The sequence below is a fragment of the Temnothorax curvispinosus genome, unplaced genomic scaffold, assembly GCF_003070985.1.
Source record: "Temnothorax curvispinosus isolate PA1 unplaced genomic scaffold, ASM307098v1 QBEX01011966.1, whole genome shotgun sequence".
Classification (NCBI taxonomy): Eukaryota; Metazoa; Arthropoda; class Insecta; order Hymenoptera; family Formicidae; genus Temnothorax; species Temnothorax curvispinosus.
This window is the reverse complement of record NW_020221746.1, coordinates 372,623-388,778: the sequence shown is the minus strand read 5'-3', so window position 1 is coordinate 388,778 and position 16,156 is coordinate 372,623. Positions and strand designations below refer to the sequence as shown.

The 16,156-nt window shown below is 35.3% G+C and overlaps 2 protein-coding genes across 2 annotated transcripts; both read left to right on the top strand.

The window, feature by feature from the left end:
- The first annotated feature begins 9,584 nt into the window (after positions 1-9,584).
- Positions 9,585-11,867, top strand: LOC112462100 (cytochrome P450 9e2-like). The gene has a single exon (XM_025027686.1). The coding sequence runs from the start codon at positions 9,661-9,663 to the stop codon at positions 11,230-11,232; it is 1,572 nt and encodes a 523-aa protein (XP_024883454.1). The 5' UTR covers positions 9,585-9,660; the 3' UTR covers positions 11,233-11,867.
- A 2,152-nt stretch (positions 11,868-14,019) lies between these two features.
- On the top strand, positions 14,020-15,799 carry LOC112462101 (cytochrome P450 9e2-like). The gene has a single exon (XM_025027687.1). The coding sequence runs from the start codon at positions 14,104-14,106 to the stop codon at positions 15,637-15,639; it is 1,536 nt and encodes a 511-aa protein (XP_024883455.1). The 5' UTR covers positions 14,020-14,103; the 3' UTR covers positions 15,640-15,799.
- The last annotated feature ends 357 nt before the right edge of the window (positions 15,800-16,156 follow it).

Sequence of the window (16,156 nt, the reverse complement as noted above, 5' to 3'; positions counted from 1 at the left end):
CTCTCTCTCTCTCTCTCTCTCTCTCTCTCTCTCTCTCTCCCTCTCTCCCTCTCTCTCTCTCTCTCGAATTAGAAAGTAATCATCCCTTTTGTGCGTGAATCTCCACACGAGCGTTAATAACTCCATGATTACCTAGAGTTGTAATTGCGATATCTACTGAGTAGTCCACTATGCGGCTTAGCTGCGATGCTTGATTATGTTAATAACTTCATTTAAAGGATAGTACAAGTTCGACCAATTCCGAAGCCATCTTGAAAATTTTATTCTCGACAGAAATGCGTCGAAGCAGCTTATTAACAAAGTTAAATTGAGCAAAGTTTCTGGCTCTGATTACCCGCTTGCGCAGGCTAGTTCAGTTTTCAGCAGCGGTGAGTTTACTTCGCTGGGCAGTGAAGCCTGTAAAGCAGTTTCCCATTATCTTATGAAGATTTATTTGTACATATTTGCTGTACATCATCCCATTGAACGTTATGTAATCGATATACCGTCTATTCAGCTATCGCCATTATATACAGAGAAATTTGAATTCATATTTTGTTTTATCACACTTAATATTCACTGCTTCATTAACGTTCGATTCATTGTTACGATAGAATATCTTTGATCAACTTTATTTGATCACGATACTGATATTCCGTTCTTTTAGGCGATCTTTTATAGTCAATCACCTTCAATTCTTATCAATACTTTATCAAAAGAGTGGCAACGATATAATATGAAAAATAATCTGGTCAAAATTTTTGCAGTATCATCACTTTAGTGGTCACTGCACAAAAAGTTTTATATATACATATATAGATATATGTGAGCATGTGTGAGAGAAGCGACATCACGTTATCTCAATGTGCATATGTCATCTTTCGAGGATGATAGAACGAAGACGACGCACGGCTACGTTTGACCTTCGCAAAGTTTGCAATCTCTTCCACTTGTGCAACCTGTTGCCTCGCTGGCAAAAGACGGCTTTCAAACGTACCACGATGAAAACTGAATAGAATGCGACATGCGACATGCGACACTCGTGCTTCTATTATACGGATATGATCATTTCACGCGAATCTTTAATGCCAAAACGAAGTTGCACACAGCGGCTTGCTACTGTCATGTTAAACGCCTACATTTTGTAGTTATAAAATATGTAGAGAATTTTTAAAAATTATATTCATGCTTATGATTACATAAACAGCAATTTTTCATAATCAATAAAGAGATTACTATACATGAGAACAACAGACGCATATTATCGAGCATCCGGTTATCGATTCGAGGAAATCACTGTACGCTTATCATTTGTGCTGCAAACCGATTTTTTAATACATCTCGTTTGATAAAGTGCTTCAGTGTGCAAGCATTTTTAAAATAAGCTCTACACGATACATGTGTGCAACTGGCACATAAAAAAGAATTATGAGGTAAGAGCAGGTGACATAGTCGAGTGTAAGCTATTTTTGACAGTGAGACCATTTTTCAAGACTGTATCAGGTACTAGAGAAAAATATGCGAATACTAATACAGAATTGAAATAATCTTATAAATAATCTGATAAAATAATATTTTTGCTTAGTTTGCTATAATTTTAATTCTAATATGTACGCAGAAAAAAATTCCGATATGTCTACATATATAATTTTTCTTTATTCAACTTTTACTTATGTCAATATTCTGTCTCATAACTAATATTATATTTTTGATAAATATTATTGTTTCATCGCTAAGTATTATATTTTCATCGTTAATATATAGTTACTTATTCCAAAGAATTTTGCTTTATATATCTAAAAAAAATCTGATTTTTAACATTTGTCAATGTACTATATTAAATTTTTTCACGAAAGAAAAAATTGCCAAGAATAGGAACATAAATAATTTGAAGAGTCATCCGTACAATTCCCATTCTCGTCCAAAGCTTTTTGTCCTTTTCGGGAATAATTTATAAGGAAAAATAGGGAACATAGACGAGCATAAAGAAAAATAACAAAGAGGGACACAGGTGAGAGACTAAGTCAGACGGTATTTTGACAATGCGATCATTTTTCAAGGATGGAAGTAGAATGGTACAGTCAGTCATCTTGCGCTATCTCGACTTTCGCGTCGAAATCGCGTACAGTGTGCATGCCATGAGCTTTCGAATGTCTGCCATTTCTCACGAGACAACACGGATTGTGAGCCGTACAAACATGTACATAACAATATCTTTGTTTTGAATATTTATACTGGTCTTGGAAGATAAAGGTGTTTATGCATCTGAGACATCGCCTTGTTACATGATGAGATATGAAATAGTAGGAAATGTATTAACTACGAAAAGGCTGTACCAAAAAATTAAGCTAAAAATTTCTGATTATTTTAATTTTATTATAAATGTAAGTCTTACACCAATCTTAAATATAAATTGATAAATTGATAAACTTTACTTGTATGTGGTGATACACACATAGATTATATTTTACAAATGATGTATTATGACAATTGAACACGTTCTCGCACAAGTCTTTTAAATTTAACAAAAATAATGCGTCAAACATTGTTGTCGTCTTTTCGCAAAAGAATCGAGTGTGGAATTTTCCGTATTGATCTGTCGCGAGCGTACTTTGCAGTACTTTGCAGTATCTTGCTGTAAAAAGAGGTAAAAAACATTTATATTCTATTATTTCTCGGAACTATGTTGTGTGGAGCATTATATCGCGAGGCAATCAAAGAGAACGTGTGCATAGTTAATATGCTCTCCTCTACATCTGTAGCATTCGATGGTCGCCCTCTAGAAAGCTGATGCACGCTAATAAGAAAATGTTTTTTACTCCTGCGATATGCGTATCATGTGCATGCATACACAGTGCACCTCTCTCTATCGCGCGATGTGCGAATATACATGCACTTGTGCGTGTGTATGATCCCGCGCGCACATACTCTGCCTGCTATTAACAATGCAAATGACTTCAGACAGCAGTGCCAGGGAATAATGCACAAGCACGGTTGCGTAAACAAAATACAGAAAAATTGCTCAATTTCGCGACCTAGAATTGCTTACCTTCCGGAGCCGCGAAGAGGCTGTCGTTCTTTAATAATGTACATTTAACCCAACATCAGACAGTACATTGCCGAAAGCTAAACAATGCGTCAAAGCTAACTAATAATTCGGAATAAATGATAATTTCGTTATTGTACCAGCATTCGTTTGCAGCCCGCTTGCTGCACATATTCATATCTGACATCAACACACTCCGTTTACACATCGTTATTCAACGATAGGTTATTATGCCGATTCTATTGTAATCTATTCGAATAATTAACGTTTCGATATATTAATCCTAATCCTAATGCTAGTACAATTGTTTTGCAGTACGATTCAGATAGATATGATCGGAATCATTTTTATGATACCATCTACCGCTTTCTAATTTACAATCGGTATATGATTAATAATGTGTATGGATATAATTAATAATAATCAAATTGGAATTCAACAAAGGAATAAATAACTCAAAGGATATACGAGATCAACTTTATATATTTAAAATTAAGTACTGTGTGCTTAAATTGATACGCGTAAAATATGACATTATGTTAATGAATATGCATCATTATTATAGAAATAATTTCGATAAGTCAAATCAGTCATATGCGTTCTTTTGATAATTTGAAATTTCCTGGGGCTAAGAACAAAATACATATAATATTTATATACAATATTCCTTTCGTGCAAAGAATAATCGCACAAGATCGATCAATCGTTCGCGAAAGGAAAGATGAGGAACTCTCATCAGTCGCACGTTGATATTCGGCGATGGAGTTTCGGTCTCGTTTCGCGTCCCATTGCTCGAGAGAAGCACGTGTATGTGCACGCGACGTCGTGTCGTTCGCTTCGGAAGCTGGACAGGGAGCTGTGATCGATCGGGTCATCAAACATCTTGCCATATTGTTGGCTGAATCCCTAGTGGCGGAGGGTAAAGGCGAGAGGCTCACTATTTTTATTACGCGGTTTAACCTGACGGCGATTGCATCGACCGGAGACTGATGATGTTTTTATATATGGTCGCAGCGAAAGACCGAACAAAAAAAACCCATGGAAGCGAGATTATTTCGGAGTACCATTCCACAACCCTATTTGATCCCTGATTCGTCCGCGTCCGAAAAGGCTAACTTTTCGAAAATAAAAGTAGCAATAACAAGAATTGTATTTTGTCTGCGTGTTATGTATTACATTAATGAGAGAGGAAAATGGCGTTCTTCTATTTATACAATATTTAATTTGAAATTATCACATATATATCAACTCTCTCTCTCTCACACTAGTTTTATATAATTTGAACCCAAGGGAGCTCGATTCGAGAAGAATCGATTTAAAAAACTGTTGATTTGTGTTACACCGGACTATAAAATATTAATGAAAATATGGAAGTTCAAGAAACAAGATACGCACATATATTGCCCATCTAATGATATTTACGTAGTCAAGATAACAATATGTGTATGTATGTACACCGAGATAGCAATGTTATCTCGGTATCAACAAAACAAAATAGCAATGAAATATTTCGCTATTAGAAAGACATATTTGCACTCGCAAAGTCATTAAGAAGAAGAGTATGAGCCACAACTGATTACGCGTACGTTAGCAATAGCAACATGCAACAAAGAACAATAAATAATGGACCGGCTGTCTATTCGAATACGTTGCAGAGAATATCGCACGCGGGTTATCTCACGCGAGGAGCCGCGACATAAGTATGCATGAAGTTAGCTAGGGGTCGTCTGAAATATTAAGCAGCTAGACTCTTCATGCTGAGGTCTGAAAACTGTTTACCCTGGAGGGCACGATAGAGAGAGGGTCGGAGCCGTCGTTAAAACCACGGCCGACTACCTACTCCGTTTGATAAATAATGCGGTCCGCATTTTGCGCGCGAAAACTTTCGGATATCGAGCCGTGCGACGCCGCGCCCGCGATGGCGAAACGCGGAATCCGCTGAAAGCTGCGTGCGTGTTAAAATCGCGTCGCATCGATTAGAAACAATCTTGGAAACGTGCAACTTGCAGGCAAGATTTGTACGAAGGTTTTGCATTTTAGAATCTCACGAATATGTTGTTGGATGTGTGTCCATATCACTGCTGGATCACTGATGGATGTACTTATCTCTGTCGCATAATACTATATAAATATTATAAATACTATATCGAGATGATACATGATCTACCTGTGCGGTATCTAGCCATTTCTCTAGCCATTGTCTAAATCTAAATGTTATAACAATTGCCGCTGGCGGCTAAAGTTCTAGCGACTCGAGGCGACGCGACGATGGAAAGTACGTTGGCGTTTTCCGTCGATCGCAGTTCCGCGGCGTGCGCACAGCGAAGATTGCGAAGTTTCACCGAGGATTCCTTACAAAGCCTGACTTATTTAGCCCCAGGCCCGCGATGGGCGCCACCTCTCTATATCTCCCTCTCTCGTTCGCCGCCCCTTTGACTCGGTTTGCACCGTTGGCGGAGTACGCCAGTACTCTGAGAGGGTGAGGGGGGGGGGCGGGAAGGAGAAGGCGAACAGGCGGAAGAGGAAGGTTGCAGGAGCGAGCTTGAAAGGACGAAACGCTCTTTTGTCGGTGCCCTCTACACCGCAGAACTTTATTAATTGCGCGTTTTGTTATGCAGATTCCTGCAGAGCCAGTCTCAGTCTTCCAACTCCCGGCTCTGCCCGGAGCAACCTTGTCTGCCGGCCCGCGCGACCCCATTAACTCTCCGTTGGATCGCGAGAGTCCAGACCTTACCTTTAAAAGATTACCCTCGAATTCATTGCCTTCAATTGGGAAAACTTTGCGCATTCTGCAACGATCTTTCCCACTATCATCGTCCCCGTATTCCTCGTTCCTCGGATATCCAAATCGCGTTATGCATTTGATAAATTGTAGATAATGAATCGGTTTCTATGTGCGTGGCATCGTTATGAAGCGGTATATACTGTCTTAAAATGCTTATAATGTGCGAAACTTATGTGAAGTTTATTGACGAGTCAGGAAGTCAAGAGATAAGTTATCCACGAATAATTTTTTTATATGAAAATGTGATCAGCGTTGCAAAAATATAATCAAATTATAAAGCCAAATTGTAACAATGCTTTCCACAAATTGCAGACTTCCTATTGAAAAATTCTACTGATTTCAAAATTTTATCAAAATGTTTGATATGCGAAATGTTAAAATTTGATCATTGCATGCATGTCGAAACATAAACTCAACAGTGTTTCTATAGCACATCTACGTGTAACTACTAACAATAAGAAGAAATAACAAACCGGGTATATATACATTACATACACGTGAATATTTGGGCACTTGGTGTCAAGAGGTCAAAATTATCGATTTAAAACGGTTATTACTGTTCATGTATACATATAACTGATTTTCTCTCTCACACATACATTTCTCTCTCGTCGAGCCATTCCCGTTATCAGTTATCACATATCAAGGATAATCTGTAATTCTCGACACAAATTGCATACAATAAAATATGTTCTCGGAATCATTGACTTCCAAATGCTTTGTTCTCAAATTGATTGCACTGTGATCGCGGCAAACTACTCCCTCGGACTCACCGATAATTAGCCCATTAGGAAATTAAAAGTCCAACTGCTGGAAAGGCGAAGTGATGTCTATTTCGCCCGAAGCACGTTCTGTTACGACGCTAGTTATTACTCCTGTCTGAGGCAAAACGAAATATTCCTCCGGGAAATACGGCATAAGAACCACTTAAGAGCATCGGCCTCCCGTTCACTTTCCTCTCTCGGTTTAGTCCCTCATTCATTCGAGTCATAATAATCGTGACGCATCAAATACCGGTTGCTGCGGCTGGTGCAAGTTTTTTCCGAAGTCTCTACTATGTCTATATCACGCAAGGAAACTGGACGGAACCATTGACACCAGCGAAACTGGTTACGATCAACGACACAACGATGCACAAAACATGGAATATAGCAAGCTGTTAAAGCTGTTAGAATGATAGGGATATGAATTAATGAAAATAACTACAACATACAACATACGTTAATTTTTGTGCCTAATAATTTTACCATCATATAAATGTGTATATATATATATATATATATATATATATATATATATATATAATGTTATTTCTTTTTTTTTTTATGGAGTGTTTATGAAGAAAGAAATGACACAGAATTAAAGGGCGGAGAAAAAGACAAGAATGTAGGGAGAAAAAATTCGAAATCTATTGCGCGAATCGAAAAGATTCGACGATAACTCCGGTAATATCGAATATCCCGAAAGTTTCGTTTCTCTCTTTCTTCGTTCTATCGGGGTAAGCGAGAATGGCATCGTGCTTCGAAGTGTTTCACGTGCCTGTTGCGTTGCAGAAGCTCGCGCGGTGCGGCGAGGCGTCTCGCGCGCGCGCGCGCGCTTGTATATTAAATGGTGTTCACGGTTCACCAGTCAAATTGAATCCCGGGCTATTGGCAGATTCTCAATAAGCCTCAACAATGGACTCTGTTACACGAGCCCCACGTTCTCCGGTTCGCTCTTTCTGTTCTCTTCGTCTCGTCGTACTTTCGTTCGGCACGTTTTCGCATTTTTCCCCCAGGAACGTATCCATCGTGCTTCGCGTTGCTGAGGTTTCGTTTCTACAGTTTGATATCCCTAAAAGTGTTCACCGACAAAGCACTCGAGGTGAAAATTTTTTATTTCCGAGACATTTAAGTATATTCTTTGTAATATTGAATTCAAAATTCTTGGTCCCTAAGTATAATTATGTTGGACAACGATATTAGAAGCGAAAAATCATATCAAGCTTTCTCTTGTACGTTAATTTGTACTTATACATTAAAATAAATTAATCTTTTTACGTTCCACTATACTTGCATTCAATAATATAATAATGTAAATTGGTAAAACACATTCTTTTTAATCGTTTTGTATATATTAGTAAATAAATGTATAATTCAATCTGCATGTGTTTCCTATTTCGAATAGAAATAGACTGTGGCTATGACAATCTGTTAAGATTTAGAGCTATCTATTAATCTATAAATTAAAAAGAAGCTTTATTTTTAGTAATTTAAATATTTTGTTAATCTAATTATTTAATATTGTATTATTTAGTGTTATTTAGTGTTGCAAAATTCTAGCAAGATAACAAAAGAAATTCGAGGACCATCTCGATTGAAGTAAACTTCTAGCTACGTTACTGTTTCTCTCTCTCTCTCTCTTTCTTTTTCTCTCTCTCTCTCTCTCTCTCTGCCGGTTTTCTTCAATTTTCAATCACGAATCGTATATATGCATTATCTGAACCTTTTAAATCAGAAAAGAAATTATAGATGTGACAACATTATAACATATAATAAATATTTGTCAGAGCTATCGCTAAGCTATGTATATACAGTAAATACAGTAAATACAAATAAAAGAGTATACTTTTTGAGATCTATTCGTCGTAAATTACAATAATGTCGAAACTTGATCATTTTTAGCGAAATTTTAATTTTCTTTCGGATTAATTTTGTTAATGTATCAACAAGAGGTATTACGATATGAAAATAATATGAATACATTTGGATTAAGATGATGCGGATGAAAGCAATATAAAAGAACAAAAGGAGAAAAATCAAGCTGTCGTACATTTCAGAGAATTTTTACGTGCAGTCGACATTTCGTTTGCCGATACACGCGAAGAGCGGATGGCGCGTGCATTGTCTGGACGGGGTTAAGAGGGTTAGACCGAGTTAGGGGATGTCATGGGAGGGGTTGAGGAGGTAGGAGGGTATCGGTGTAATGAAGAGCGACAGTGGCGCCCCTAGCCATCGCTAATTTGCCGCTAAGTGCCTGGCTTTGTTTCCGTACGGTGATCCCATCGTTCGCAATATCCTGGATCCAAGGTGATGTTCCACGGTGTTTAAGAGAGAAAGCCAAATAACCTGCGGTATTACCCGGCAATCTAGTATAGATCGGACTTGGGAAAAGGGATGACACCGACGAAGCAAATACATTCGAGAAAAAGACTAAAAAGCGGCTAGATATACTTTTAATGTTAGATTATCGAATTAAAAAGAAAAGTTACTTAAAATCAGTCTTATGATCAGTCTAGACGCTTTAGTCAGACATTTAATGAAAAAATAGACATGCAATTTCGGGAAAAAGAGTTTATACGTAATTTTATATTACGCAACACAATTTCTTATATTTTTTATGTTTCATATAGTTTTCTGCCATGTTATATTTGCACGGGTAAAACGATTTTTAATGATAATACTGAACGAAAGTGAATTTATATCCTCATAATTATGTTATTTTCTCTTGTAATTTTTTGACTCGTCTTATAAGTCATTGTTATTATAGCGATTAGTCGTCATACAAAGAAAAACGTACATTGCTATATATAGTACGATTAGAGATTAAGTTACGCGATATTATGCAATATTCGTTCTCAGTGTTCCCACTTTCGTTTTCTACCAGCAACGAAGGTTTAATCATTTTACGTAGTTATCTTACGTAAAGTGATCAAATCGCACTGATTATATAAGGAAGTAGTCGTTCACAACCGAAACAGTCATTGCATGTGCTTGCGATCTAGCAACATCGGAGCAGACAGTAGAACGATTAACGTGTTCCATTGAAACGTCTCGCCGCGCCGCGCCGCGCCCGCGCCGCCGCCGTCACGATGGACACTTGGATACTGTTGTCTCTCTTAGCTGGCGTCATCGCTGTTTATTATTATTTCTTTAAAAATTTAAACTTTTTTGAGAAATATGGAATTATACATATACCACCATTGCCTATTGTGGGTAATATGGCACCAGCTTTTCTTCACCAGTTGTCGTTGGCCGAACTTGTTCAAAAAATCTACCATCTAAATCAAGACGCCAAATATGTTGGTTTTTTTGACAGTATGACTCCAGTTGTGATGATTCGTGATCCGGAGCTTATCAAAGCCATCGGCGTTAAGAACTTTGAGATGTTTCCCGATCGTCGCGGTTTCGGGATCATCGACGAAGCTATCGATCCTTTGTTTGGCAAGAATCTATTTTCTCTTCGCGGCGAAAAGTGGCGAGTTATGAGGACTTTACTAAGCCCCGCTTTTACTTCCAGTAAAATGAAAGCCATGTTTAAATTGATGTCCGAGTGCGCCGCCAATTTTACTGACTTTCTTTCCACGTTACCTGCGGACAAAAATGTTATAGAAATGAAGAACTGTTTTACCAGATACACGAATGACGTAATCGCAACTTGCGCTTTCGGTGTCAGGGTCGATTCTATGAAGAATCCTAACAACGAGTTCTACATTTACGGAAAGGAAGCTACGACTTTCAATACTCTGCGCAACATAAAATTCTACTTTATTAGAGGTATGCCAGGTGTCACCAAAATGTTGGGTATTAAACTTACTAGCGATCACGTAAGTCAATTTTTCAAAGATCTCGTAAGGAGCACAATACATACCAGAGATACGAAAAATATCGTACGACCAGACATGCTGCAACTGATGATGGAGACTAGAGGAAAAAAAGGACCCGGAAAGGAATTGACGATCGAGGATATGACCGCGCAGGCATTCGTCTTCTTCTTTGGCGGTTTCGACTCTGTCTCCACCTTGATGTGCTTCGCCGCTCATGAAATCGCCGTGAATCCAGATGTTCAAGCAAGACTGCGAAATGAGGTAGACGAGGTTCTAAAGACAACCAGCGGAGAATTAACTTATGACACGCTGAATGGAATGCAGTATCTAGACGCCGTGATCAATGAGGCTCTTAGATTGTGGCCTGTGGCTACTTTTGTGGATAGGATATGTGTGGAAGATTTCGAGTTACCGCCAGCGCTGCCCGGAGACAAGCCCTTTCTTTTAAAGAAAGGGATGAACGTTTGGTTTCCTGCTTACGGTCTGCATCGAGATCCAAAGTATTTCGAGAAACCGGACGAATTTTATCCCGAACGCTTCCTGAGCGTTGAAAATAAGAAAGATATAAATTCAGCCGCGTATATTCCATTTGGAATTGGTCCAAAAATGTGTATAGGTAATAGGTTTGCGTTATTGGAGACTAAGGTCATGCTATTCCATTTGTTAGCTCGTTGCGAATTGAAAATGTGCACGAAAACTACGCATCCGTTGCGATTGAGCAAGAAAACTTTTAGCATGCTAGCAGATGGAGGATTCTGGCTGAAGATCGAAGCGAGAGACAATCCTAGTGTATCCTCTAACGTTGTTAATGGTAGCGCGACTGATGGACATATTTAAATTTACAAGATTACGATTATTACGAATAAAATTTGCATTTATAAATCTGGCGCAATATCATTTAACTGATAGAAATAACATTCGGACTGATTTGGATACGCACGCGTAAATAGTTTTATTTTAAATAAGGTTTTCGTTATAATATTCAAATTATTTGCAAAGCAATAATGTTTCCATTTGCTCATAATTTTATCTCTTCTTTCATTAACGTTTCATGGAAATTGAATATGACATTAATTCTTAATCTGTTTATTTATCATTTATATTGTTTAGTATATGTGGATGAATAATTTCATTATACTATTATTATAAATTTCTATGTTAGAACAAAATTTAAATTTAAATTATCTTAAATATAATTAAAAAGAATGAGCTATCGCGATAGAAATTCCATAGAAAGCGAAAGATTTTCTATGTAATAAATTATTAGAATATGAAAGAACATTACTGGAAAGTTACATACTTAATATAGAAAATAATATTGAAAAAAATTCCATAGAAATAGTGTTGAATATATGTGTACATACATACATATACCATAAATATAATAATCCAAGAAATAGAACATGTTATATTCTTTAGTCAAACAAAAAATGATTAGTATTAACAATAATTATACTTTAAATCAATATGTTAAGCGAAATATGTTTAAACATTGTAAAATATACGTGTATAATAGTATAATAGTATAAAGAATATTACACGGATTATTACATGTAGCAATATCTTAAGTTTTTTATATATATTAGAAGATACATAAGAACGATTTATCAAGATGATCATTAAAGCTAAAAAAATAATATAAAGGATTATTTATTAATTAAAATTTCATAATACTACCAAAATATACGAAGCAAAACATTTTTTTATTTTTTCCTTACCTGTCGTTCGTCATAAATCCAAAATCATTAAATAAAATTATTGTAAAAAATACGTTCTTAATATTCTTGAAAATTTTTAAGTTGTTTTATAAAATAACAAAAATTTGTTACATGTTTAATTATATCTCGAAATAATTACATTTATTTAAAAAAATGTTTAGCGTAGTTGCTCAATATATACAATCATATATATTCAATCATACATAAGTTGCAATACCTTTTTCTTCATAAATTTCGAAATATGCAAAAATCGTAAGATTGTTTTTAAAAGCATTTCGACATTATAACCTTGCTGTAACCTTGTTTTCGACTTAAATCATTGAGAGCAATGCTTATCAAACGATCGAGTTAATAGAATGATTGTCAGAATGATATATTCTCATCTGTATAATCTGATGGAAGTCAAGGTCAAGATCGAGAGTAGAAAAGTGGACATCATAAATTTGTACATAAATTCAAGATTATGATGAAAGTAAATCAGCAAAAACTACTAATGATAATGGATATGTTTGATACTAGCATATACCATAATTTAGAATATCATTAACAACATCAACCAATTTTATAGTTTAATTTTCTAATAATTTTGAAATTTTAATAGTGTATCATAATAACTTATATAATCTGACGCTGAATAATGTATTCTAGTAAATTTAAAATTGTTAAGATTTATATAAAATAACAAAAAATTGTATTTGTATTTTTTGCTAATAGATGTTGCTAACAATTTTAATACATCAATTTCAGTCATCTTTTAATTCGAATTTTGAGTACCACATTATATGATAGCTTTAACAATCCTTTAGTACTCTCTATAAGTTTTTATTTCTTTTATAATATACAAGCAGTACAACAATGAGAAAGTTAAAAATGAAAATTGATAATTAATAATTGATAATTTGTACATTTTACTTTTATAAATCTTCTAAACAACTCTTTACTAAAAAAAATTGATTTTTAAATGTACCAAAAAATCTATCCTTAAGACAAGGCGATGATTGTCGTAACATAACAATTTTTTTTTTATAAAAACAGTTACTAGGTAATTTTGTCATATACTGATAAAGAATACTGATGTAGTTGACGAATAAGTATGTCTATTGATAATGAATAATAATGAGAATAATAATTTTTTAGATATCAAACCAAAACCTATATGATGTAGTTTTATCAAATCTATAAATGACATGCTGCACAAACTTGTTACGTAAATGAGATCCTTATCGATGATATTCATTTCGTACCAAGAAGTAATGATAAAAAATAGATATAACAAACAAACAAACATAACGATAAGAAATATAAGATAAAGTAAAATAATGACGTGTCTCATGTCTATATATAGCGTTATTTTATAAGATTTCGTTCTTTTATAAACTGTATAACTTTTTATTATTCTCCAGATTCAAATAAAATACTTCCAGTGACACATTGGTGCGTTTTCTTTTGATAAAATATATGTACAACGTAATAATTCATAAAATAACCCAAAGCGACAAATATTTTTATATATTATTTATTTTTTATTTTATTCGATTTTATATGCAAATTGCCAATTGAACACAATTATGTAAGCTCCTTTATTTTTCCTCTACGGATTATATAAGCAGTTTAATTTCACATATCTGCGTATGTGTACATACATATGTGCAAACATCTAACATACATAACAAATAGCTACATATTTAGATGTTATTACATTAACATTGTATGTTATATGATTATAAATTATATAATTAAAAGAATTATTTAAGATTTATCAATTTATACCGTGTAAAGTGTAAAGTATCAATGATTGATCAGGCTTACATAATGACATAATGTCAGCCTGAAAACTTTTGCATCAGAAAGATTGCTGGTATATTATGAGATAGGAAACTGCTGTACGAGCAGTTGTCTCCAACGACTCGTGTCGGCAGTATCGCTGTGTCACATTATACAAAGCGTTTGCGAAGAAATCGTTGCGAGAAATTTTCAAATAACATTTGCCATGGAATATTGGTCGATATTGTTATCGATAGTGATCGGTGCGATCAGCATTTATTATCTTTTTAAAAATTTTAATCTTTTTAAAAGACATGGTGTTATACACGTACCGCCTGTTCCAAATTTCGGAATCATGACATCGGTTATATGTCGCCGAACATCATTCACCGATTTCATCTTAAAGTTATACAATTTTAATCCAAACGCAAAGTATTTTGGATTCTATGCCACGACAAATCCAATCTTCGTGCTTCGCGATCCGGAACTCATTAAGACTATTCTTGTTAAGAATTTCGAAGCATTTCCAGATCGTCGTGGTTTCTCCGATTTGAATGATCCTTTACTTGGTAAAAATTTGTTTTCTCTTCACGGAGAAAAATGGCGGAACGTGAGAACTCTGTTGAGTCCCTCTTTTACGTCTAGCAAGATGAAAATAATGTTCACGTTGATGTCGGAATGTGCTGTAGATTTTGCTAAATTTCTATCGACACTGCCAGCAGACAAAAACGATATAAACACGAAAGATGCCTTTTCCAAATATACGAATGATGTCATCGCCACATGTGCTTTCGGAATCAAGATCGACTCTATGAAAGATCCAACGAACAAGTTCTATGTTTACGGCAAGGAAGCAACTAGCTTTTTAGGGAGCCGCGCCCTAAAGTTTTTTTTTCTGAGAACTTTTCCGAGTCTCGGACGATTTCTCAATGTAAAGCTTATCAACGATTACGTGTCGAACTTTTTCAAGAACATTATAAAGACTACAATCGCTACTCGTGATGCGGAGCACATTACACGCCCGGATATGTTACAATTGATGATGGATATTAGAGGCAAAGAAGGTCGTAGAGAACTAGACATCGACGACATGACTGCGCAAGCGTTCATCTTTTTCTTCGGTGGCTTCGATACCAGCTCAACCGCAATGTCCTTCGCAGCTCACGAAATCGCAGCTAACCCAGAAATTCAGGCCAAATTACAGCGAGAGATCGACAACGTTTTGGAGGAGTCGAAAGGAGAAGTGTCTTACGAAGCCATTAACCGACTCGAATATTTAGATGCGGTGATAAACGAAGCTCTCAGATTATATCCACCAGTCGGCTTCTTAGAAAGAGTATGCGACAAAACTTATGAATTACCACCCGCATTGCCGAACGAAAAATCTTTCATCATGAAGAAGGGTATGGTTTTTTGGATTCCGGTTTTCGCAATCCATCGTGATAAAAAATACTACGATAATCCGGAGAAATTTTCTCCAGAGAGATTTTTTGACAACAAGATGTACCATAATTCTTCGTGTTACATGCCATTTGGGTTAGGACCAAGAATGTGCATAGCTAACAGATTTGCCATGCTGGAAGTCAAAGTCTTGCTGTTTCATTTGTTAGCGCGATGCGAACTGAAACCTTCCGCGAAAACTCCATCCCCAATAAAATTCCAGAAAAGTCTGATAATGATGCCGGAGAATGGGTTCTGGTTAAATATTCAGCGTAGAAAACATATGCATCCTGCGCTGGAGTCTACAGTAGTGAAGGGCTAAGTCTTATCGTTAGAAAACATTTTAAATAATAATAACGAAAAAGTATCTTGTAATAAAAATTGATTTGTAATAGAAATTACTATAAATACGTACTTATTACATAGTATTTGTATTATATGCAGTAATAATGAATTCAAAATTATATAATGTATTGAAATTATTTGTTGCAAATATTAATAATTAGTAGATATTATTGAAATATAATTTAACGAAAGCGTGATCGGGACAGATTGTAGCAATTCCTATTTATATAGAATCGAATCTATAATCTTGTTCTGTATAATATGAACATTTCTTATATATAATTCGTATATGATTCGTGGAAACAAAAAAAGCAATAAGAATAAATGTATGTAGGCTATAGAGATAATTATTATTAAATAATAGTATTAAATTTAAATTGTTATTTAATAATATTAAATAACAATTTATATAAAATACACATATTGCGCAATTCTGGATAATTAATTTCTCAAATTATAAATTCTTACAAAAATTATATAAAATGAATATCTAA